Consider the following 25,410-nt stretch of genomic DNA (forward strand, 5'->3'; position numbering starts at 1 on the left):
GCAGGAGCACGAAGGAGAGGCAGAAGAAGCAGAGGACCTGATAACTGGAAACTAAAGAGCCTGGCAACTGCAGATAAGCAGATGCTTATTACTTAATCTGTGAAGAAGTATCATGAGACAGGCAGTGAGGCTGACATGCTACAGAATTTATTTAATGTGTTCTTTTTTGTTTTGCTTCTCATTCCTCTTTGGAGCTTAGGGTTGTGCTTTTCCTGTTGGTACAGGAATGCACTGATTTAAGTGCACTGGTCTTACAAAGCTTCCAGACTTTGCAGGCTCTGTAATATCTGCAAATCAAACTGAAGGCACAAATGTTGGTTTTTTGGATGCTGAGGTACGTGCTGAGCCACAACTCATGGTCCTTGTTGAACAGATCTCAAGGATGAAATTCCACTCATTTCTGCAAACCTGACTTTTTTCAGGACAGCTGCAATGTGAGCTGAAATAGAAATATTTGTGCCATAGAGCTGGAATATAATGTTTAAAAAAAAAACAGTCTCTTACAAAGTCTGCTGCTCTTTAATAAACATAATGATAACAATAAAAAAACTTGATGTAATTATACTTGATTCTGTTCAAAACTTCTTTCTGTTGACAGAAACATGAAGAACTTGGTAGCTGTAAGAATGCAGAGGTTTAGAAGAGAAAGATTCAAAGGCTGCAAAGGGAAAGAAATAAGTGAATGAAAAGGAGGACACATTACGGATTTTAACCACAGAAGACACACTGGAATATTCAGCCCCAGGAAATTCAAAGAAGGGGGTATTTGCTGCAAATTTAAGAACAATGTGGTTACACTGTAGTTTATAACTTGTGGCATTCAAGAAAAGTGGTTAGAAATTGTGTATTCTGTGTTTGATGAGAAAAAAGGTTTTGCTTTGTGCTTTGTAATGTTGAAAGCATTAGGATCCATAAACAACAGCATAGTTTAATCAAGTTTTACCATTAACTCCTAGAATTATTTCAGAAGTTCCCAGCATTCTGGCAAAGTTTTCCCTCGGTCATCTGCACCCATAATCTTCACTTCTCATCTGATGCTCGTAAGGAGTCACCACAGAGGTTGTAATTTCCCTGATCACAGTTCTGCACGGTGAAACTGCTTTTTAGTATGAACCAGTCTCAGCTACAACATTTGATAGCATCATCATTGTCCTAAAGTAGATCTGGGATGGTGTCTTTTGAACTTCTTGTAATCTTGACAATATCTGTGTTTCTGCCTTTTATGTTTTAATTGTAAAGCCAATTTGTTTCCATATAGAAACATGAAACATTTTATTCCAGTAGACTGATTCTCAAAATACCCACATTCTGCGGTTTGCAGTTCAGTTTAATCATGCTTTCATTTGTTCAGTTGTCTTTATCATGCAGCATCTCTAGGGAGTACCTTTTCTGGAACCTCCTCAGGTAATTTAGAAACTATGTCTGCATTATCATCAAAAGTACTGATGTTAAAGAAATGCCATTTCACCAGTGAAGTGCTGATAACTGCCCAAGATATTGATTATAGTCTGTATTTTACCTTTTTTTTTTTTTTGGAGGTGAGAAAAATGTCCATTTATAAATAAGGAATAAGAATGCTGGGGAGCTCACTGTCAGACTTTGACTTGCAGCATTTCCTGGAACACCACAGTATGAAGGTTTGAAAAAAGTGAGTTCTGAATTCTTTATCAAAGTTCTGACAGTCCATGTAAAATGCTTTGCATCTCTTTCTCAGCTGCATGATTTGTATTTTACATTTACACATAAAACACATTTTTCTAGTGTTAAACTTTCCTAAAGAATCTGTCTATCAAAACAAACATTGTGGGAAAAAAAAAGTGTGTATTTCCAGTATAAAGGATTTTTTTTTTCCCTCAGTGTTTGCTCTATATCATCTCTGGTCTAGAGCAGGTGTTGTGAGAGGGTTTAATTCTTTGCTGAATGAGGATAGTAGTTATTATCTGCCCAACCATAGCTTTAATTTTGCTGTGAGCACTGTAGTTAAATACTTCTTAAATGTTTTCATTCAGAGAGCAGTTTAAATATTACTGTTAACAATTAGCAATTGCTTTATGTTCTAAAAAGTATTATTCTTTGTATTCCTATTTTTGAAGCAGTGAATATCAGAAGATGATTTTGGACCTGGCCAAGAACTTGTATTTTATACACAAGGTCAGGATAAGTTGGCTTTTGTGTTAATTCTGGGATAGTTGCTTGGCTGGAGATATGAAAATAAATATGATATTAAGATATAGGATCAAAGGTTTCTAAATCAGATTACTTTAGCACATGTGTTCTTTTAATATAAATTGGAAGCTATCTGAAAATGCCATTATCCAAAATACACAGAGACAGTTTGGATGCCTTCATTGCATCAAGTCCTTATATCTATGTCAGTGCATCCATTAACTCCTTTCTTCCCACATAAGCTTTCAGGCATTGGAACAAAACAGCAAAGCCTTCCTCTCATCTTTCTTCTTGCCCCCACTGTTTTTAATAATGTCTGTCTGACATGCCAACAATCAGGCACATGCTCTGCTGCTGCTGTCTCCTCTCAGCTCCCTGAGAGGGATGAGGAGTGGAATTGCACATCAAGGATCTCTTTTGTTGGTGGAGCAACCAGGAGAGCGTTTCCAATTTGCAGTTTGGCACCGGCGCTTCAGAAGCACCACAGATGTTTGATACCCACTTGGTTGCCTGCCACCAAACCTGGGGATCAATCACTGTGATGTGACAGGATGCAGAAGGAAAAAGAAAAATCCCCAAAGCACACATGCACATAAAACAAAAAACAAAGAAAACCAACAAAACAAAAAAAAAAAAGGAAAAAAAAGCAGGAGAAACCTGTTTTTTGTTTTGAAAATAGTAGGACATGTTATAGATTGAGAATTTTATTGCAAAATGTGGAGGAGGAGCAAGTGTGTCTGTGAGTGTGAACATACAAGTCTGTATTTCTCTTTCATAACATCTCACAGACAAAATATTTCATAATTTGATTCCACTGACAGTATTTGAGTTAAACCAGGGATTGCACCGAGCTATTCTTAGGCAACCACTTCCAAGTTAGTCCAGGACTTCTTGTGGCAGATCTGCATTCTTCTTAATCACTTGCAGTCAATCAGATTTTAATTTGTCTTTGTCTTCAGCCCTGCAAAGTTTGGGCCTGAAATTTTTTCTGCTTCAAGGATCAAAGAGTGTTTCCCCTGTGTGTGTCAGGCACACTTATGGAATGCTCTCATATGTTTATTTAGCTCCATAATTATTCCATATTAACAAAAGCAGATTGTTTCAGGAATGTTTTTCAGAAGAGCCTGTTTGAAATCAGGCTTTGTTGGAATTATAGCACCTCGAATTCTGCAATTTTCCTTTTGAAATACGTTGTAGGAATTCACTAGAAAATCTATAACAACCCTATTCAGGGATGAATGGCTTATTCTGCTTCTTATCTTGTTAATCAATATTGTTAACTAGCTGTGATGGACATAATTAATGGAATGACCCTAGCCCCTCTTAATTAAGAGATAATTGCCTTGTTCAGTCACATTCACTCTCCAAAATATAAGTGTGTGAGCATAAATGTCATAAATTTTTAGATTCTGCCATGATCATTATGTATTCTGTTTTCTTGTTAGCAACTCATTTTAATTCTTGCTCACCCAACAAAGTTGAAAGACATGAAAGGGCCCTCTTACCTCTCTGAGCTGGATGGCCAAATAACACATTATTATATTGCACACTTACAGTCTGGAGGGTAAAACCAGAATTCCACTGCTCGGCTCTGGCTTCCATCCATTGCCCAACAGCTTCTCAAGATGAGAGACATCTTAGCTTGAAGTTAAATGGTGCTTGCATCAGAAAAAAAAAACTGGGTTTTGGTATGCATTTCATGTGTCCTTTTATCAGCTTTATTATTTGTTATGCTTTTGCTGAGCTTCCTTGAAGAAGAACAAAAGGGTACACTTATTATGCAGCTATTTCATGAGAGCTATTTAAAATAACATTTGAGGAGGAAAAAACAAATCAAAATGAATAAAAGCCTGGCTAACACACGATGAAACAGAATGAATATCAGAGCTATTAAATTAATAAGCTTGCAAAGCATTATTTATGGTATCTCAGTGGAAGTTTAGAAATTGATAGTGACTTCTCCAAATTAATTGAGTACCTTTGTTGCATTTCTGGAATACAAATTTAAACTCACTGTGCCCGTTCCTTGTGGGGAAAATGGTTCCACCTGCCAAAAAACCTCAGGAGTTTAATCTGATTTTCATCTTCTCAAGGTAAACAGTGGAGGTATTGACTCAGGATGGCATTCGTTCAGCAAAGCTGTGCAGTCTCAGATTGTCTGCACACAGTTGTCCTTGCTGTCACAAGCTGCCCACTAAAAGAGTGTTTGAAGCAACAGCCTGAAGCAGATTTGACCTCTCCATGGCCAGATCTGCACAAGTGCAGATGCAGGATTTGGTTTTAAGGACTGACACGCTCAGGATGGGCTCAAACCTCCTGCCAGAGGAGTTACTCCTGTGAGGATCATCTCACATGCTGGGGCAGGGGGACATCCCTCAGCTGTGTCCCCAGAGCCGTGCAGAGAAGCACAGGACCAGGCACATCTGCACACCAGTTGGTAGGACTGGAGGGGCAGAGGATGGAATGAAGTACAGATTTTTTGGATATTACCTTTGCTGTGTTGACTAATATTCACTGGTGCAAATCAGATGGAGGTACAGGTGTCCACTTCTCCAAAAAAAAGGGTGTCAGCAGACCAGAGCTGCCGGCTCAGAATTAGCTGGCTGCTTCCTGATGGCTGAATTGTGGTGAGTGGCTGAAATTCCAGTCCTTTTGCTGTGGCTGGGAAATCTCCCTGAGTGCCCACATTTCACCATTAAAAGCACATCTGATAATTCTTCTAGGATAAACTATTTCTGTATGACAGTAGTTTGCTCCAGATTTACTAAATTTGGTTATTTCTGTTGTAGCTCTCATGCAGGAATGACAGCTGTAGAGACCCACTGGGAAGTGAACATGAAAGATGGAGGAGCACTAACAGAAATCATTGTTTCACTTTGATATTCCATTTCTCTTCCTTTATTTTTGCTTCCCCTTTTCCCTGATCAAGTTTTTCCTGGAGTTCAATTTTTTTTTGGTGAGAGCTCTTTTCTTTTTCAGAACAGTTCTCCTGTGTTAAAAAAAATTGTCTAAGCGATGTTTTCCAAGACCCTAACAGCTCAAATTTTTCAGTAAAATAAAAATCCCACGCATAATGTGGTGAAGGTTTTAATTTGGTAGTGTTTGGCTATAAGGGTCCTTCTCTTGTAGTGTTCAGCTTGCAACTGGTGTGATTTTGCAGAGAACCAGGTCCCCCCAATGTGAGCTTTAAACAAGATATTGGATGAGAGCTCATGATTTCCAGAAAACATTCAGTGATATGTAAAAGAAGCACTAGATTGGACTGAATAATAGCACAGCCACAAGCAGTTCTGTATTAAGTCTTTCTTGCAAATCTACTTCTGAAGATAGATTTTCAATTCTGCCAATTGCTGCAAATGTTGTTTGCCAGTGCCATGCACCAGTTCATGGTAAGCAGTAAAAGTCTTGTTTATCAAGCTGGGTTTTTTCCCTCTCATTGTCCCACTTAGAGTACTGATATCTTACCAAGAAGCAGTAAAATTTCCAACCAGACTTTCAAAGCTTTGTTTCTCTGGCTGGCAGTCATCACCTGGCAGGTGTTACACACCACACAATGAGCAAGGCCATCCCCCCATGTCCTCCCTGCTCAACTGCAGAACCTTGTGGGACCCTGCTCTAGATAAGTACCAAAGCTTTGGGCCTCATTCCTTTCTTCTGAGGTGTTATCAAAGCACTATTTTCTCTTTTCATATTGTACATCTTGGCATTTTTGTTTCCATTGAAATGTTCCTACCTTGAGCTTCTGAGATGAGCAAGTGTTTCATCTGCTTAGGGTTGTTTTCAGTAAGTGCGAAAGACCCAGTAATATTTTGGGCTGAAAGAGGCAGAGAAGGGATTTTTCCTGCTCTAGTTTCTATCTGTACATTAGGTTTTGTTTCTCTTGACTTCCTTGCATATCTTATTGGGTTAATAGGACTTCGTGGCTTAGGACTATATTCTCACAGAGCTTTAAGGGACATTGTTCTTGGCTGGCATTTCCAGACACTGCTATAAAGCAAAAATAAAAACAAAAAAGAAAAGAAAAAAGGATAAGATTATATGTGCTGTTTATATTCATGTTTGTACCTGTAGGGATGTGTTGATGGGGAGGTGTGGTGAAATGATAAAAAGGTTATGAAAGGCAGTTATTCCTTCCTGTGAAATCTAGAACTCCTAAAGGCACCAATTTAATTCTGAGAGTGAAGTGAAAAGGACCAGGACAATGTAAAGGTAGCACAAAAAAAGGAATTGGAAAATTATAATGGAAAAATCTATATTTCAAGCACTGGCAGGAATATATTTATGCATGGAGAGTATTCTTGATTGATCTGCAATAAAACTGAGTGAGACACAGAAAAAACACAGAGATGTTTGTGTCACTCTGCAACCTCCACTGGAGATAAATATGAAATACACCCATATTTCTTGGGAGATCTATTTTAAGGCTTCCTCCTTCCAATGTGTTCTTAACTCCAGTAGTGGATTTGCAACAAATTCCTTGCTTCTGATGGAGTCATGTTTATCTTTTTGACCTATGAAATGCCTTCAGAGTTCTGTCCTCAATATTTAAATGGTTACCTTAAACCAAAAAGCCTACAGTTCCCAAAATACATGATGAGAGACAAAAGTCCTGATTTCTCTCAGTCAAATCTCTTTATCCCCTATTTTCTGTTACACAAAGAAAACCATCTGTCATGTTGTCATTAAACTTATTTTTTCTATTAACCACAAAGTAGAAAAATGCCTGATAAATTGAAGTTTCCTCAGTCTTTCACTGGGTTTATTATTTTTTTAAATAATTGGACTTGTTGATGTTAAAGTTACTTTCCAACCTTAATGATTCTGTGAGTGCTGGTGGAGAGGGGGTGGAGAGGATTTATATTTTCTCATTATTAATATACTTTGATTTGAATGCAAGAAGAATTGACTGGAAAGAAGTACTGGAAAATATATTAAGCAAAACCACAAGGTTTCTGAAATGCAGAAACCAACAGCCAAAACTACCACAGTGCCTCCTGAGTTTGAAACACCAAAGTCACAGTCCTGGCATCAAATTTTACATCACCTACCTTGAATTTGACATTCTATGTTACTTTAGGGAACTCTTTAAAACTCTTTTAAATAGGGAATTCTTCTTGATACAGACTTGAACTCTATATTATTTAGTTACAGTTGTTCTGATTTGCTGTAAAAAAAATTTAAAAATAATTTGAAGATATTATTTTGCTAAATTGGATTATCTGTTCAGGCTAAGGTGGATAAGGTCCAGAAATAAGACACAGGACAATGATAACTTTGTATCTCTTAATTTTCAGTGCCTTACAGAATTCTTTAGTGGGAAGGATAATTTAGGATAATTTTCAGCACATGGAAGGCAGAGGAGATTAAAAATCAGAAAAAAGTCTTTCCCTCCCACCTTTTGTGGATGTCTCATATATCCATAGTTCAGTAATACCAGAATTTTCTTTTTCATTTCAAAGCCTATAAAAAATTAATTAAAACAAAACAGAAGTGGCCAGGTGAGTTCAAGTGAGACTTGATATTTACACTCAAGATTGAAAGTCCAAAATGAAGAGCTGTGTAAGGTAGTAAATGGTATCCATGATTCATTGCCCAAAATAACACCTTGCAAAGGAGATGATGTCTGAAATCCCCCAGAGATAAAAGGAAAATCTTCTGTGATATGATTGACCTCTGTCTCAAGAAACCAGCATGATTTATAAAGTATTTTTTTGCATTAAGGCAAGTGATAGAAGAATCCGGTGAAACAGTGGCAGGGCTTTATGATAGAAATCTTATTTTCTGTCCTGGCTTTTAAGATTAAGCCTCAAATTTTGCAACACTTGTGTTACAGCACCACACAAAAACTTTCAGAGGAAACTGAATATTTGGCAATGCAGAAGGCAAACTGAATTCCCTTCTGAGAATATGCAGAAGTCATTGGGGTGTCTGTAGGCTGATAGACACAGTGAGGAGAGTCTCCAGAATGAAGAATTAGTTTAAAGCCTTACATTTATTGCATCATATTCTCTAAGATTCATGGATTTGTTCAGCAGTTGGAGGAAAAAAAATCACAAATGAGATAATTGTCCTGCAATTATTGACAGAATGGGATGCTCAGCAGTAGGAAAACTAATCTGGAATTCAAGTCAGGGTAAGGGAAAGTCATTAGCTATGCTGTGTAAAGCAGACATATACAATCAATGTGTGAATGTCACGTTTGTCAGGCCAAAGTGATGGGAAAAGACTTCTACTAAAAGAGAGAAAATTGAACACATCTATAACAGTGCAGGATAGTTCATATCCTGTTGTAATTGCAGTGCACTTCAAGCAGAATGAGAATAGCAAGGCGGGGAAAAAAAACCCTCTCCTGAGCTTTACAGCAGCACTAGAATGTGTGACAAAGGTAAAGGCTTGGAAGGTGATGTTGGGAAGAAACCTGAGGCCAAGCAAAGAAGATCAGGAAGATGATGTGGGGGAAAAAAAGAAAAAAAAGAAAAAAAAAAGGCAAAAAACCAAAGCTGAATTGAGCTTTAGGCAGCCAGGGAGAAAGTATTTGTAAAAGAACCCCAGATGGTGCCAGAAAGAACTGATGGTTCTGTTCCTTCTGTCTGTTAAAATGTGTAAGTGTGCAAGATCAAAGTGCACATGGTGATTTGATGGCAAACAGAGACATGTTAAAAAGTGAAGCTATTGTGGGAGTTTGGATATGCATTATTGATAGATGTTTATTGGGTAAGATATTTAAATATTGCATATTCAGTACTGCTGCTTGGTCTGGTGGTGTGAGGTGACTGATACGCCACCAAGGGCAATCCTTCATGGAGGAAAAAGCTGAAAAAAAGCCAAAACTGAAAATGGAACTATTATTACCTCATTTCCAAGCCAGGAATCCCAGATTTATTTCAGGCTGTGTCAGGTAAAAAGTCTGAAAACTTCTGAGGGTGCACAGAAGAAGGAAAGGTTTAAGGTGGGAAATAGCTCTTGATTGAATTCCTGAGGTATTCTAGGTGCTCAGTCATTGTCAAAGATCCCATTGTACAGTAATAATAACGATGATAAGTAAAAACTGTGAAATAAAACTCCAAAGCACTAGACCATTGCATACAAAGCAAGGGAAATAACAGGTACAGACCTGCCAGCTCTGTGCAGGACTTTGTGAGGGGACAGAGGTGGGGACAGTTTGCTCCCGTGCCACATTTCAGGCTGCTGCTCCCCCCATCCCTGCTGCTGCTGTGGGTTAATCTGAGTGCTACAGGAGCTGAGAAGAGGTGCCAGAGAGAAGAGAATTCTGTATTCCTGCAGTCAGTTTGGGAAAACCTCTCCTCCCATCTCACAGGGTACTCCAGAAACACAAGCAGCAGCAGCTTCTCTGTGTTAAAGGGATTGAAACAGTAAATTTTACAGCACAATTCATCAGTGGTGTCACTCAGATTTAAGAGAGAGAGAGCAGGTTTTAGCAAAGCTGCACAGATTGGTGTAGCTGAGGTCAACAGCAAGCTCCTGGTGCTTTTAAAAATTGATTTTACTGAAATCTTACTCAATTTTCTTAGTAATAAAGGCCTCCAAGGATTTAAACTGCTGTAAGCAAGAGCAATATTTGGCCCTGCTCTCCAAGTAGGTGTGGCTTAGCTCCATTACAACTCCAACTCAAATAATAACATCCTTTAAAAGTGCAGTGCCCTTCCTAACATTTTGGTGAGCAATTTTTTGTTTTCTCTTGTAAAAACTGGGAGGTCATAAGCTTAAACTCCTAAAGTCTCCAAGAAACCTATTTACCTCCTTTGCAAAAAGGCTAACGTGAAATCAGACAACATATGTGGAAGGAATATAAATATATCTGCTTATCTGACAAACATAGTGCAGATTGCTCAATAAAAAAAAAAATAAAAATGAACAAAAAAAAACTTGGCAAAATCAGCACGGCTTGGTTATTTAATTCTAGACAAAACATTTGAGACTGTATAAAATAATAGAAAATGCTGTCTTTATTATTCTAGAGCTCACAACAATCATTTGCAGTCTTAAGGAAAACTAAAGGGCAGGTGGCCCAGCACATATAGGTCTGAAATTAACATAAAAGTAAATTCTTTAGAAGTAGGTGATTTGGATTTTAATTTTAAAAAAAATTAAAAACAGAAACAAAAATTTTAAAACCCCATCCAAATAAACAAACAACACTCCCAACCAACCCAACAATCAGGACCCATAATATAAAATATCTGACCCTTTTTTCTGCCTTCTCTGGGTCACAGGGTTCAGGCCTTTGCACTTTGCTGGAGGTGTTTGCAAGGCTCTCCATCCTTAAGCAGAGATGGGTTCCTCCTTCCACCTCCTGTGATTTATCTCAAGGGTTCTTACTTCTCTGTATGCTGCAGTTTTTGTACTCTCCTGGGCAATGGTAATAATTCATTCAGCTGCCACCTTAAAGCAAGGTATTATTTAAAACAAAGTCCCATTAAAGGCGGCACATCCATAAACCCAGCAGAGTACACTGGGTTTGCACAGCTTGGGTTTCAGCAAAACCTTCCCCTCCACACATCTGACAAGTCCCTGAATTTCTTTCACAGATCCACTGCAAGGCATCTCCTTTTTGCCACTTTTTGTCATTGTATGTAAAGCTCTAATTTTATGTACCTTTTGATGAGTGTCCTCTTTTCTCAAGAAATGCACTTTGGTTCTACTGGGTTTTGGATTTTTATTTTTGCAGCTTGGCATTGCCAGTAATGTAAGTTCATCTTAGGAACTGAATGGGGACTATTTTCTGCTCATTGTCTCCAGCTTTTTCAATAGTTTGGGGGATTTTTTGGTTTTATTCTATTATGGTTCTTTTTTTCTATGCATTTTCTACAGCTGCCTTTTGAGCTAGAACCTTGCATTCATCTTGGAAAATCCTGCAACTCTTTGTAATAAATTTCCCCCACCATACTGTACAAATTATTTGTTACTTCTTTCTTTTAACCCTGCTGCTACTTCCCAGTTCCAAAGCTGATGCATCCAAAGGAAATGATTGAGTACTCACTGGTTTATTTCTCTCATTAAAATCTCCAGAGAGATGACTAATTTCAATGCTGGTAAACCTTTTCCAGCAACTTCAGTTTGGTAACACAACTGACAGAGGCTTTCTTCATTTCTGGCATAAAAAAAGTAACTCACACATTCTTCTAGGTTTTGGTGACAGCTCAAAGAAATGAGGGAATTTCTTTAAGCAAATGTTAAAGTCAACATTTAAGTCATGATCTGTCTGTCTCATGAAAAATAACCCTGATGAATAAAGAGGTTTTAAAGATTGAAAATTTAGTTCAGATAAACCAAATCTGATATTGCAGTGGGAAAAGCTTTTTTTCATGTTCAAGAGGACAAGAAATCTTTGTAATACGTTCTACTGACATAGGCAGCACATGTCCAGCTCACAATAAGAAATGTTTGCATTTCCAACCCTTTTTGGTGAGTTAGAAAGTTTAAGGAGCTCCATCATTCACAACAGAGCTGCAGCTGGCTGCAGGACTGGGGAGGAAAGCCTAAAATATCATAAAATATCCCATTTAATGGATAAGGGCTGCTTGACCCAAGGTTGACAGACTGTCCTGCTATGGGTCAGCTGGGCTGGGAGAATACTAATGAGGTATAATTATTTATTGCATGTGTTGTCTAATAATTATAAAGAATAATATTTAGATACTGTTAGCTTAGCCTTCTGCAGAAACTGCAATTCTTCATTGCCCAAGTGGCCAAGGAGATTAATAAAAAAGCTACTTTGTGCTTTCTGGCAAAGTAATTAACTCATTATAATCAAGAAGAAAACACTGGAAGACTTGAGAGTTTCTCAGCACGCACAGGGTGAGCTGGGGTGATGGGTCAGCAGGATGGGGACGTTTCACAGAAGCTGAGCTCATCCAGCAGCACAGGTGTGACTGCTGAGAACGTGTTCTGCACCCAGCTAGCTGCTGGGGCTGTAATTAGGGGCTACCTCAGCCTTTCTGGTGTATTTTTACTGTATTGTGTTTGGAGGCTGAGAAATGTTGGTACAAGCTAGGCATGTGAGGAACTTGTCTGTGGAGGAACTTCTGAAGGACCTGTGTACCCTGACAAATTCTGAGCCTATATAGCTAATAGCTAATTATTATATAGCTAATAGCTAATTATATAGCTATTATATAGCTAATAGCTAATTATAGCTAATTATTGCATATGATGCTGTCCTCAGTTTCCAACCTCTCCCCAAAGTCCTGAAGGAAGCAGCTTTTGAAGCAAACAGGAACTCTGTGTCTCTGTGCAGGCATTAGAATTGGGAACAAGCCTTTGGAACATGGTTGTCCCCTTTTGGAATCTGATTCTGCCCTGGGGTGGTAGCATTCAGTTGGGAATTAATAACCACATGTACAACGTGCAATCAAATATCCACCTTTCCGTTATGAGCAATGATTATGAGTGCAATATGCATAATATTAGTATGACATGATTTCATGCTTTGGTGCTGGATGTGAAGTTGAGGGTGCTAAGGTTGAGGGTTCTAAGATAATTCCGCTTTATGGTCTTTTCCCCATCTTATTCTATCCCCTGATGCTTCCTTGGATGTGGACAGAAGTTGTGCTGCCAGTTCCATGGGATAGAAGAGGAGAAAACTTTGACTACCAGGAAGCAATTGAAGTGATTCGAGAAAAAAAACAGCAAATGAACAGAAAATATAAAAGTAGCTCAATAATTTGCAAAATCTCAGGTATCATATCAGGTATCAGGCAAAAAAAAAAAAAAAAAAAAAAAAAAGCAAAAAAAGCAAAAAGTTCCCTGTGGAAATGAAACTGTTAAGGAGTTCTGTGTTCACATGTTGTGAACACAGACTCTTCAGAGTGTTTGAATTCTGCTGTTTAAAATTGCATTTGGCAATGAGTGTTTCTCTCTGTTTTTTAGCTGGCAAAAATAGACGACCTATTTTGCTGTCAGTGTGCAAGCCTGGCTCTGCAAAGACAAGGGAATTCTTCCAATCCAGCTCAGCCAGATTACAGAATTTTGCCCGTGTGCTCTCCAAGTGCATTCCCCAGATTGGATGTTGATCCCTGGTATTAGATGTACTGTCATATTTATTTTAAAATGTGTCTGCCTATTTTTTGTCAAACACTGCCTTGCACTTTCTTCTGGAAAAAATACATAATAATAATAATAAATAATAATAATAAATAATTTCTTTTTTGTTGTTGTTTTGTTGTTGTTGTTGTTGTTTTGTTGTGTTTTTTTTTTTTTTTGGCCTTACAACAGAAATTTCCGAACATTCTTTGTGACTTGCAAGAAGAAAAACAAACTGATCAAACTTATCATTATGCACCTTATTGGAGGTCTGCCAGTGTCTCCATAATACAGTCTGGTTTTACAGGATTCATGGATTTCTACTGTAAGTGCTCCATCCTAAAGCTCAATTTTGGCAAGCTCTTTCATGGTAGCAATACTCTCTCCTGCACATAAATGCTGCTTTTCTCTGAAAACTGGCAGTAACGCTGGTGAAGCTTTTCTTTTACTGCTTCTATAGATTTTTGTTTACAGATAGGTAAATTCAGTCTAAGTGCTTGGATTGTCACCTTTTTATTGCATATTTAACAAACGATTCAGATTTTATGGGGAAAACTTGCAGCTAAACTGCATTTGCATTTTGCTTTTCTAACCCTTTTCCATCTCCATACTTTTCTTCATTATGGGATTGGTGTGCAGTTGTTTCATAATTACAAGTTCAGCTTTGTCGCTGATCAAAGCTGAGTTTTTTATGCGTTCTTTTTAATCCATTTGTCTGGATTTTCACATAATTATTATGTAAGTATTGATTGGAAATGGCTATAGCTTAGCTTTACATGACTTATTTAAAGTAACTTTTCACACTTCATTATCATTTGTTTTTATTGCATCCTGCCTTTTACTCTTCCACATCCTGCATTTCCTCATCTGCTTGCATTTTCAGGGCGACACTGTGCATTAGGAGACCTTTGAGTTATGCTGTAAAACCTCTCCCAAAGAATATTTAACCCAAGTAAATCTACTTGGTGGCTCGTGGGAGGATTTTTCCTCCTGGGTCACCATCTCCAAGAGTGGCTTATGTCAGATTTAGGATGAACTCAAGCAGCAATGCTTCCATCTATAATATTTTTTACCTTAACACTAAATACTTAATATTAAAACAGATGTGCATATATATATATAATATAGATACTGAGGTGGTTATTTGGAAACCTAACTGATTACTGAATGATTTAAAAAAGCTGTCCTTGTTATGATTTATGTGGAAAAGTTCTGTCACTGCATGTCTGTGTGAAGGGAGGTGTATCCACATCACAAACAAGAACCTGCATAAATAAATCCCAGAAATTGAGGGGGAAATGTTCTCACGCCTCCCAACAATCCCATGGGAGCACAGGTGAGGCATCACTTGGGGAACATTGTTCTGCCTCCTCCATGAATAAATGGGTGATTGTCCAACCACCTTTCTTTATGAGTAGTGAACCTGTCATTAATTCTTTTTGTTTGTTTTTAAGGAAAATACTTTAAATCTCTAAGATTAGAAGTTTTGTGTCATTCAATTAATTAAACGATGCCACCCAAGAGCCATAAACATTAAAAAGCTTCTTGGAAGCAGGCTGTGGCCCAATCCACTGGATAAATTGATTGATTACTTCTGTGGCTATTCCTAATAATCTGTAGCATTTTTTCATTAGGCAGAAAGTTGTTTTCCTATTTAGTATGCAAACGTGGGATCCAGAGCATTCTGCCCATGTGTTATGATTTCTTTTTCCCATTATACAATCACAGAATGTGTCACCTCCTTGTTTACAAAAGAAAAATGTAAGAGATAAAATTTGTGTTTAGTAAGGATTTTGATCTTCAATATATTAAAGAAATTAAAGCCCAGGCTTGGCAGAATATCATAAATCATAGTTATGTGTTTCTCCAGAAGGATTTTATGGATGCTAAGGCAAAGATATTACCATGTGCACTCTGGTTATGTAGAAATGCCACTAGAGGCTATTTTCTTTCTTCAAAGGTGCCCTTTAAGCTCACAGAAAATTACTCTTAATAGAGTAAACATGCAATTTGCACAAAACTAACACAACGTGCGTCACAGAGAAAAAAGCCTAGTGAGAAATTTGTAATGTATTTAATCTTTCCTTCATGCTAAGAATTTTCCCAGGTTTGTGTTTTTTTTTTTTTTTTTTTTTTTTTTTTAAGTGAAGTTTTTTAAAAACATGTTCTTTGTTTCAAAATTTTCCAAGTATTTCTGCTATTCATTCTTTCACTTAAGAAGTTTCCTTTCTGGAAAGTTTGATATTAAAATTTGCATTATGTGGATTGTGTTGATAATTATACTTTTTTTCCTATAAAAGATGAGTTCACTGATGCTGAGATACTTACAAATTTGGAAAGTGATTGCTATGAGTAACCTCAAAAACTCCCTTATTTGGAAATATTTTTTTTCACTAACTGAAAACAGAAGTTTATTGGGTTTTGGGTTGATTGTCATCTTTGTTCTTTCCCACTCCCCACCCCCCAGATTTGTTCTTTCTTTACCCTTTTTTCTTTCACCTTTTTCTCACATCTTAAAAAAATTGCCTGAAATCATGAAAGAAAGATGCAGCTTCAGAGAGATCAGAACTAGTAGTCTTAAGAACTTAGTAGGGTTTTAAAGATGTATCTCTGTTGTATGACATAACTCAATGAAAACAGTTGTGTGTTCTTAAAAAGCTGAGGAAAATATTGGCAAAAAAAAAAAAAGCCCTTAAAGTAAAGCAAAATAGTTTTTATTACTAGGGAAAGTTATATTTTGAGGAGTGTGAATTTCTGGCCTTTTTGCTGTGGAGAAGCATCTTTGTCCAATGAATGGGAAGGTGTGGTGAAATGAGAAGGACAAAGGAGGACAGGAGATGTTTTTCTCTGGGCCATACATGGTTAACTTTGTGACCAGACCACCCTGCTCCTCCCTCTGCCCTTGCAGGTTTCCTGCTCAAGAGCTCTGGGCATTTTTTCCATCTTTTGGAAGTTTGACCACAGAGGAAATGGGGTAAATGGTAAAAATGAGTGAAAGGGAGGTTTGGAGACATGAAACAAATGGTATTAAATTTGATGACTCTTTAATTTGGTTGATTGAATAATCAAGCCTGGAAACAGGAAAGGAGATTATATAATGTTAATTTTTAGTGCTCTGTGCTCTCCTGAACCAGGAACCTATTTGAGATGACTTCCCAGAGCCTTGTCTCTGCTTTGCTTGGGTTTCCACACATTTCCAACCTCTTCAGTGCAGTGCAGAGTTAAACCGATGTTTAGGGGATGTCAATACTGTCAGGAGAGACCTTGGCAAGGGTCCTGGCTTGCAACCAGTCCAGCACCTCCTCTTCTGCTGCAGGGTAGCTGCATCACTGCTGAAGCAAGCTGGTGATTCTGTGTTGTTTGATGAACCTGGAGCTCAGGTGCTGCAGGCAGCAGTTCCCAGCTGTCCTGCTGGCACTGGAGACCGTGAGGACACAAGGACACACAGGACAATGAAGAAGGAACTTGTTCAGATGTTTACCACACTGGTTTGAGAAACACTGGGGATTCATTTCTCTGCTGTCAAAGATTTTTGATGCTAATTCTGAGACGTAGTTCCACATCTGTTGCCAGAGGCTCCTCTCCTCCCATCCTGTTGCTTGCTGTGTGCGCAGACAGCACATACATTCAGAGCTAGCCTCTGTACGATGAGGATGCACAGCTTTGGTTTGGAGTGAAATATTTATTTGACCTCAGTATTATTCAGATATTTTCCCATTTTCCACAGAACCACGCTGGGTGGCTCTGGAGACCTGAGACAAGTCACTTGGGAAGGAAGTTGTCCATATTCTGAAAAAACGATCTGCAGAAGGGGAAGCTTGGGAAGCTCTGCAGTGATTCCCCCTGAGGGCAGTGGAATAGCAGCTCTGTTTCTCTGCTCTGTGCTCTGACAGGTACTCTGGGGCCTCTGACGGGCTGCAAGGACTGAAGGAAAGGTGCAAGCACGAAGAAAAAAACCACTCATTTTACACGGCAACTTCTAGAGTAGAGCTACACACTCCTACAGAGAGCAGCTCTCGGGTGGAGCCCCTGCTCCAGTTTGCTTTAGTGATGGCAAAGCCAGCCTGCCCTCGGGGCCGGAGTTGTGGCCCCGCGTGGTGCAGGCTGTCACCGCGGGCAGCCAAGGGACGAACGATGTAACTGGCGTTTGTTTCTCCGGCAAGCCGGCCACGGCTGCAGCCTGAAACTCCCGAGCTTTTACCGCTACTTTGCCGCTGCATTCCTCCCGGGAGAGCCCGGTAATTGGACACGACCGGATGGTAGCTGGCTGCAACACCCACCGGGGCTCCCGAGTTACGTGACTCGTGTCACCCAGCCCTATTGCCGAGCCCCCGCTCCGTGTGACGGGGCACCTCCCGGGGCTGGGCCGGGCTCGGGGGCACCTCCCGGGGCTGGGGGCGGGCTCCACGGTTATCTCCCGGGGCTGGGGGCAGGTCCAGGGTTATCTCCCGGGACTTGTGGCGGACTCCGGGGCATCTCCGCGGACCGCGGGCGGGGTCGGGCTCATCGCCCGGGGCTGGCGGGGCATCTCAGCGGGCCGCGGGCAGGCTCCGCGCTCCGCCGCCGGGGCGGCGCGGTGGGCGGGGCGCGGAGCGGGGCGGGGGCTGCGCGGCGGCGGCGGCGGGGCCGGGCGGGGGCGGCCCCTCCCGGGCGCAGCGCGGAGGCGGGCGCGGGGCATGGTCCCGGCGCCGGGGCCGGTGGCGGCGGCGCGGAGCGGGCGCGGAGCGGTGGCATGCGGCGCGGAGACATGCGGCTGTGCCTGCGCTCTGCCCCGCCGACATGGACCGCCGCCTGCCGCCACCGCCGCCGCCGCTGCTGCTGCTCCTCCTGCTGCTGCTGCTCCGCGCCGCGCTCGGCGCTGCCGGCCGTCTGAGCGCCCGCCCCGGCAACGAAGGTGAGCCGCGGCACGGCCGGGTGACCCGTTTATTCCTCGTTCTTCTTTTCCGCTATTCCCCGCGTTCTCTATTTATTTTTCTTCCTTTAAAAAAAATTTTTTTCCTCCCCCCGTTATTCCACCCCGCTGCTCCCCGTTAAGGTGGTCCCGTGCGGCAGCGGCTCCTCGCCCCGGGAGCGCGGGGCTTGCCCTGTCACAGCGCGGCCGTGCGGGGGAGGGATGCATGGATGGATGGATGGATGGATGGATGGATGGATGGATGGATGCACAGGCAGCCGCCCTACCCTCCCCCGAGCAAAGTTGGCGAGGGCAGCGCAGCCTGTGCCACCCCGGCCCTCCGGCAGTGACGGGGAGCTGCAGCCCCGGGTCGAGGTGGCCCCGGCGGGGCAGGGAAGGGGCAGTGGCCGGGGACCCGCAGCCCCGGCCCCGGCAGGTGTCCGGAGCGAGCCGCCTCTGCCCCAGCCCCCGATGCCACCATCGCTCTCAGCCCGGTGATAACTCCGAGCCCTTTCTCATCTGCAGGGGTGGTGGTTGCGCTCGGCGTCCTGCCTTTCAAAACTTTTAATTAATACGCAAAAGGAGCTTGTTGCCCTGTAAAACCTCCTCCTGGCTCCCTAGCGGGTTTGTGTCAGGTCGTGTTGTTTTTATCGGATGTGTATCAATGTGTTAAAGTTGTGTTTGTGTGTATGGGAATATGTGTAATTTTCCGGAAAAAGAAAGAGTGAGTGGTTTATTTTCTTTTGCTGTGTTAATTTCTTAGATGACATTTGCTGAAAACTCGTGCTAGGTTTCAGGGAAAGAAATAAATAGTGACACCCAGACACTGTGAAAGTGATTGAAATACTTGGGAAAAAACGTCTCAAAGACCCCTGTCCTTTCTCTATTAAGAAAAATAAAAAAAAAAAAAAATGGAGCTTTTGCTTGCTTGCAGTGAAAGCACTCGGCATGACCAGGATGTCCAGTGTAATTATCTTTTGGGATAAAATCTGGAGGGCAAAGGTTGTGAAGAACTTCTAGCACCCAACAACCATGTAAAACTCACACCTGCTTGAGTTGGTTGGATGGTTAGAAAAGCTCTGAAACCTGTCAGAGCAATTATTTATTTCTCCCTTATAATTAATGCTGATGTACTTACTGATATTCTGGGTTCTTGTGTGATAAGGCAGTGAGATAACAACTTGGCATGATTTCTGGAAGGAAAAAGAAATATAGAAAAAAAAAATAAATAAGGAAAGATGCAAACTTCACAAGTCCTGGGTAATCTTTAATCAGTTGGTTTCATTGCTGGGAAATAATTATAGTACCGTTATACAAGAGGAGCAGTATGTCATCTATTTGTATGTTTTATGTAAATTTGTTTTGTATGCACTGCTGTACAGATTTATTTTGAATGAGTGTGCTTTCAACAGTCACTTTTAAACCTCCGGATAGAAGCTATTTTGTAAATATTGTCATTTCTCAAAAATCATTTTCAGGAATGAAAGCAAGAGTCTGAGTAGGGGTTACTGCTGTCTCATAACCTTTCCTCTTAGGGAAGGGCTGTGGTTCTGTCAGTCAGTGGAGCAGCTCTGCCTCCGTGGCAATGGAGACACATTCTGCAAACTGAGAGTGACTATGCCAGAAAGATATTGAAGTGCTCCAGTTTGCAAAAAAAACCCCACTTTTTGTGTCTTTGTTTCGAGTCACTGGTGCTGAGAATTGAGAAAGGAAGGAAAATATGGGTATCATACGGAATGCATGTTAAGTACACTTGTCCAAGTCAGCTTTCAGCAAATGCTGCCTCCCTTCTCTCTTCTCAGCTTCAAGGGCTTGTACAAGATAAGCAATATTTGCAAAATGGGTAGTGAAAGCAACAGTAAAAATGCAGTTACAGGAGAATAACCTGCTTTTGAGTGGCTTTTTTTCTTTTAAAGTATATGTTTTGCTATGCTTTTAAAAAACAGAAATACTGTCTGTTTTCTTTTAAGAAAGGAGATCAACTTTTAAGGGCTTTTACTTTTATTTTTTTTAAACCCCATTTAGGAAAGCTTGGTAATCCTTTTATTAATTTACACTATATGGATTGATCATGTGAGTTTAGAAATCTTAGTTCTTATAATTTGCTGACCCACTAATTGGATGAACAAGTGTTAGCGTGCAGCTTTAAATCATGTCAGAAGATGATGTTTTTCTTTATTAAATAATCTTTTTCTAACCACTTCATTTACATTTCTGGTGTTGTTCCTGTAAATTTCCTCCTAAAGCTAGAGATAGATGTTTCTATATTTCTCTGGAGTATTTAGAAAAGTTTCCTTTTTCCACCACTGAGAATAAAAAAAGATGTATTTTGGACAGCATTTGTTAATGTAGGCACGTACATAAAAATGTCTACCTTTTTCCTTACATTTTATATTAAAGCTACTGTTGAAATTATCCACATAAATTGTTTTAACAGATGATGGAACTAATTTTTGGTGTGTTTGTGCAGCTTAGTCTAACTTCTACGGGATGTAAATGTTGCAGTGGGCACGTAACAAGAGTGTTGCCAGAGCTATCGGAGAAATAACTCCTGAATTTATTTGACTTGAAATAATATTTTTTTTTTAATCCAACTTCACTTAACATTTGTAATTAATATTAAAACTGATGACTGTTGGTGGTAATACTACAGGGGAAGTGAATGGGATGAAGGGAGAAAAAGGTGAAAAGAGTGGCTGAAGACAAACTGCTGTCTTGCTGCACTTCGTGGTGCTCAGTGCTTTCCTTTTTTGTCTTTTTCTTGGAGAGCTTGAGATTTTCTTAATTTGCTTCATCCCAGATAAATTTTATTTAGGCTTTTTTCTGGATAAAAAGTAAAACTTTCCCCGAGTTTATTTTCAAACTCTGCCGTGCTTGTGAGAAATTTTCCCTACACAATCATAGGAGCTCAAGGAGGTTCTCTGAAGCTCAGCTTTATCTGTGTTTACTGGTAGAAGGTGCGTGCTGTTTTCTGCGGGGCAGGACAATGTCAGGAAGATTTAACATCCAACTTTTCCAGTTTGGAGTTTGCAGACTGAGCCCCGTAGGTGCACAGAAACCACAGGTTCTCCTGTTCCACTCTGCTGGATATTATCTGCTTGCTGAGGATTGTGTTTCTTTTTTCTTAGAAGGGTGCAGTGCAGTTCTCTTTCTGAATAATTCCTGTTGTATCAAAAAATCGAGTGAATTCTGTCATTTTTTAATTTAATATTTTCTCCTCAGTCTCTTCTGTAACTATATTGCCTGCCTGAGGGTACCAGCCACCTTAATTTCACTGTTTTATAACCCACAACAGTTAACACTTGACCTAGGTCATTAACAGGATTATCAGCAAATTTGTTTAAGCTTTTACTGACAACCTGAATTGCTTCAATAATATTTTGACTGTGCAGACAGGAAACTTCTTGTAACCTCTCAATCTAGCATAAAATTAATTTCTTGTGAGCACAGCTACCAAAAGATCAATATGGGAAATCTGCTTACAGTACTTGGCTTCAAACAGTGCCTGTTTTGGGTTTACAGTAAGAAGGTTCCAATCAGCCTCTCTTTTCAGTCTATATTGGATTTTGAGCTGCAGTTTCATCTTTTGAGCATTGATTACAATCTCAGAACTTTGCAGAACCCCACAATTAAATGGACCATTTTTATCTGAGCTGGTCTCTGTTAACACTTAAAATTGCTAAAGACAATTTACTGTGCCTTTGTAGTAGTGACAGCTCTTGGTGTGGTTTTGAAAAATGTGCTTTTTGCACATGGAACAAAATTCTTGCCCAGGTCTTGCATGTGATTTTGGGAATGACTGACAATACTGGGAACTTCTCAATAGAATCAGAAGGGGGAAATGCTTTTTCCAAACCTTACTTAGCTCTATGTCATGTATCATTAGGTCAGTCTAAGTCTTCATTTCTCATGACACTATTCCTGCTGCTGCCCCTGGCTTGCAATTGACCGTTTTTCTGCAGAAGAAGTTAAAAGTAGATTCAGAAATCTGAATGTGGTACCTTTAAAAATTTAGTTTCAGAAAGCTCAGAGTCATGGGGGGCTAGAGGACTGTTTTTCATACAGCTGTGTCATATTCAAAGCTCCTGTGCTTAATCCTAGAATGTATGATTAGACAAATAATAAACTTGTTTTAAAATTCACACCATGGAGTGATGGTTTTAAAACTAGGGGAAATTGGGTAAATGCATAATTTTGTGACAACATTTTTGATAGTAGACTGTAGCATATGGAATAACTTATTTTCTTTACTGTTTGTTACTGGGCTTTTTTCTTGACTTACTGCTATTTCAGCATAGTGTATTAAAATGAAAAAATCTCTCCATTGGCTATAGCAAACTTAAAGCAGGTGTTGGAAACACAGAGATGTGCAAATTGGACATAGCAATTAATTCTTATTGCAGTTAATTTGGACACAACATGCTGCCCAGCGAAGCACTCAGGGCAGAGAAATGGGTCAGAACTCTTCTGTACTCTCAGCTTCAGCAAAAAGGCACCACCAGATGGGCAAGCATGAAACAAATAATAGGCACACCAAGTTTAACAGTTGTTTACACAAAAGCTTTGCAAATCAGGAATACGTTCCGACTGAACTTAAATTTTTCATTCCCAGCTGGGAGGATGTACAAATTAGTTTCAATTTTTTTTAAATTATTCTCTGCTGGAGTTAGGTAAATTGCTATTAGTATACTTACTTTTTGATTCTGTTGGAGAACTTGGGAGTTTTCCTCTAGGAAAATGTCTATAATTGCTCTTGTTCTTGTAATCCCCACTTGATGAAAGTTTAGAAATACAGATGCAGGTGTTCATTTTCTCGTTTTCAGAGCTCTGGATTTTATCACCAGTGAGGGTCACTACAGAGCTGTTACCAAATACCACAGTCCTGTTTGTGGAGTTTTATACAGAGCCTGAGTTAGTGCCATAAGATACCTGTAACTCATGTAGCTTTGTAGCTGCTCTTTGATTTTTCTGTGAAGGAAAATAAAAACAAATAAGTAAGTGCTGCAATAATCATGCCTTTACTTATGGTGAAGTTTAAAGATCTGCCCAGTGGAGCTGGTTTTGAAACCCAGAAGGTAATTTTGCTACCCTAAGGTGCAAAATCGGATGTTTCCAGATTTGTTAGATAAATCTCCAGAGGTGGGGCAGAGGGTTTTCCCTAACCTTGCCTTTCTAAAGCATAATTCCAGCATCCAAAGAGTGCTTCTTCTGGAATGGAACATTTCCTTTCTTTTGCATTGTTAGATTTGTTGAAGCATTGCTGAAAATATATTTGTGAGGAGGAAAAGACTCTCCATAAGAAATGACAGAATGAAAAAGAAGACTTTTTTATTTACAAAAGCATCTGACTTCTGTTAAATGATTGTATTTCCTAAAAATCCACCACAGTGGGGTAACCCTTATTTCTGTAAGTGCTTTAGAGCAGTAGCTTTTTTTAAAAAAAATATATTTAAACTTGTTCTAAACAAGAACTAAAACTTTTAAACAAAAATAGGTTAATTCAGAAGACTAGATATGAGCTCCCAGGAGTGTAATTTTGGAAAAATAGTGTGGTAGCAATTTGTGGACTCAGGACTGTATTCCCCAGCAGAAATTTTGTGTTTTTTAGTTTCTTAGGCGCTTGCTAAATCCAGGCGCAAGTTCTCATTTTGCAGTGTGAAACAGATGCAAGATTAAAATTCAGTCCCTTAAACTGAAAGTTCCTTTCAAATTTCTGTAGTGAATGAATGAAAGAAATAAAGATGTAGAAATAAAGATAATCCTGCCTGAAAGAAACCTTGGGATGGTGACAGAAAAGTTCCAGTCTGCGAGAGTGATGGGGAACCCGCACATAAAGCCTTAAATTTGCAGAGATGTTATTAAATCAGACACATTGTAAGCAGAAACATTTGTACCACTCTCCTTTTTCTTTTCTTTTTTTTTTTTTTTTTTTGTTCATTTAACTACCGTGTCCTGCTGTTTCAGGCAAAATATGGAGGAAAATCCCATTAATCTACTGGAAAAATATTGATGAAAGAAGAATAGCAGAGCAAACGAACAGTGGTTGAAACTTGCTAGCAATTAAGAGAACAATAGGTTGAATGTTAAGGTTGAGTCAGGGCAGTTTAGTGTAATATGGTGTGGGAATGGGGCTTTTTCTTTTTTTTCTTTTTTTTTTTTTTATTTCCAGCTGGTTTCTCATAGTGTTTTTATGTCTGTATTTGGATAGAAAGATTTGCATTGCATTGGTTTTTTTTAAACAATAATTAAACCTGCTAAAGTATAGCTGATTCACACAAGAGGACAGCCATTAAAATCTGAAACTTTTAAATTGGTGCCTAGGAATGGAGGGGTTTGTAGAAAATCTAGAGTGACAAGTTACTCTTTAAATAAATTACAATTAAAGCACAAAAATATATTTTGGTCCGTGGTGGGCTTTCCACAAACTTTGTGCAGTAACAAATAACAACAAGTGACATGGGATTGCTTAATTTAGTTGCTGAGAAGTTAGAAGGCAGCTAGAGGGGGTTTGTTCTTGATCTTTTATTTTTTTTAGAGGGAAGACTTTTTGAGAGATCCATTTTAAGGGGGGAGAGAAGGATTAAAGGAAGAGAAAAAGTAGGCAGAGATGAAGAAAATTGGATCTGAATATTTAAAAAAATCCAAACTTCCTCTGATTACCGACAAAGTTAGGGACCCAGAATTCAGTCCTGACAGGGATCTGAACAGTGAGCAAAGCACAAATTAAGAAATTCCTTGCCTCCCTGAAAGTCTGAGCTTTGTTTACATTAGTAAGCTTCGTGACTCTGATTTACCAGTGGTGAATTTCAACAGAGGCTGCAGTTAAGAAAGGGTAGAGGCATTTTCACCATTCTATTTACTCTTGCTCTGACAGGGCTTTCTTTAAAAAAAAAGAAAAGCAAGGCAAGTTATGTCTGCCCAGCCTTAATGTTCATGGAGAAAACTGACTTGAGGCCTTTATCTTGAGACAGGTTCTGAGATGGCGAGGGCTTTACCCTGCAAAAGCTTTTCTCCCATGATTTAGCCCAGAGAACAAATGTCCTGGCAATGTCTGAGTGCTCAGCGTTCCTGGAGTACGTGGCTCCAGCTGTGGGGAATGTTCTGTGCTCACCCAAACTCTCCAAAGAAAACCCAGCTGTAGGGAAAACTCATCAGGTTCCTTATTCTCAGCCCACCTGCTCACCCCTCCTCTCATGCTTGTGCCATTTTTTCTGTCCCTTCCCTTCCAGAAATCAGCCAGAAAGAGTAAAAGCCAAAAATAATTTTTTTCTGACTTTGAGGGCTGTGTGCCCACTCCTCTTTTTACTAAA

The 25,410-nt window shown here is 39.8% G+C and overlaps 1 protein-coding gene across 2 annotated transcripts in view; it reads left to right on the plus strand.

Moving 5' to 3' along the window:
- The first annotated feature begins 17,849 nt into the window (after positions 1 to 17,849).
- EPHA3 (EPH receptor A3) overlaps positions 17,850 to 25,410 on the plus strand; it is a 173,756-nt gene continuing 166,195 nt past the window's right edge. For both annotated transcript variants that reach the window (XM_068180445.1, XM_068180446.1), the window contains exon 1: positions 17,850 to 18,103. In XM_068180445.1, coding sequence (XP_068036546.1) covers positions 17,989 to 18,103 — 115 coding nt within the window. In that variant the 5' untranslated portion in view covers positions 17,850 to 17,988. The remainder of the gene's footprint in view (positions 18,104 to 25,410) is intronic.

The sequence above is a fragment of the Anomalospiza imberbis genome, chromosome 2 (assembly GCF_031753505.1).
Source record: "Anomalospiza imberbis isolate Cuckoo-Finch-1a 21T00152 chromosome 2, ASM3175350v1, whole genome shotgun sequence".
NCBI lineage: Eukaryota > Metazoa > Chordata > Aves > Passeriformes > Viduidae > Anomalospiza > Anomalospiza imberbis.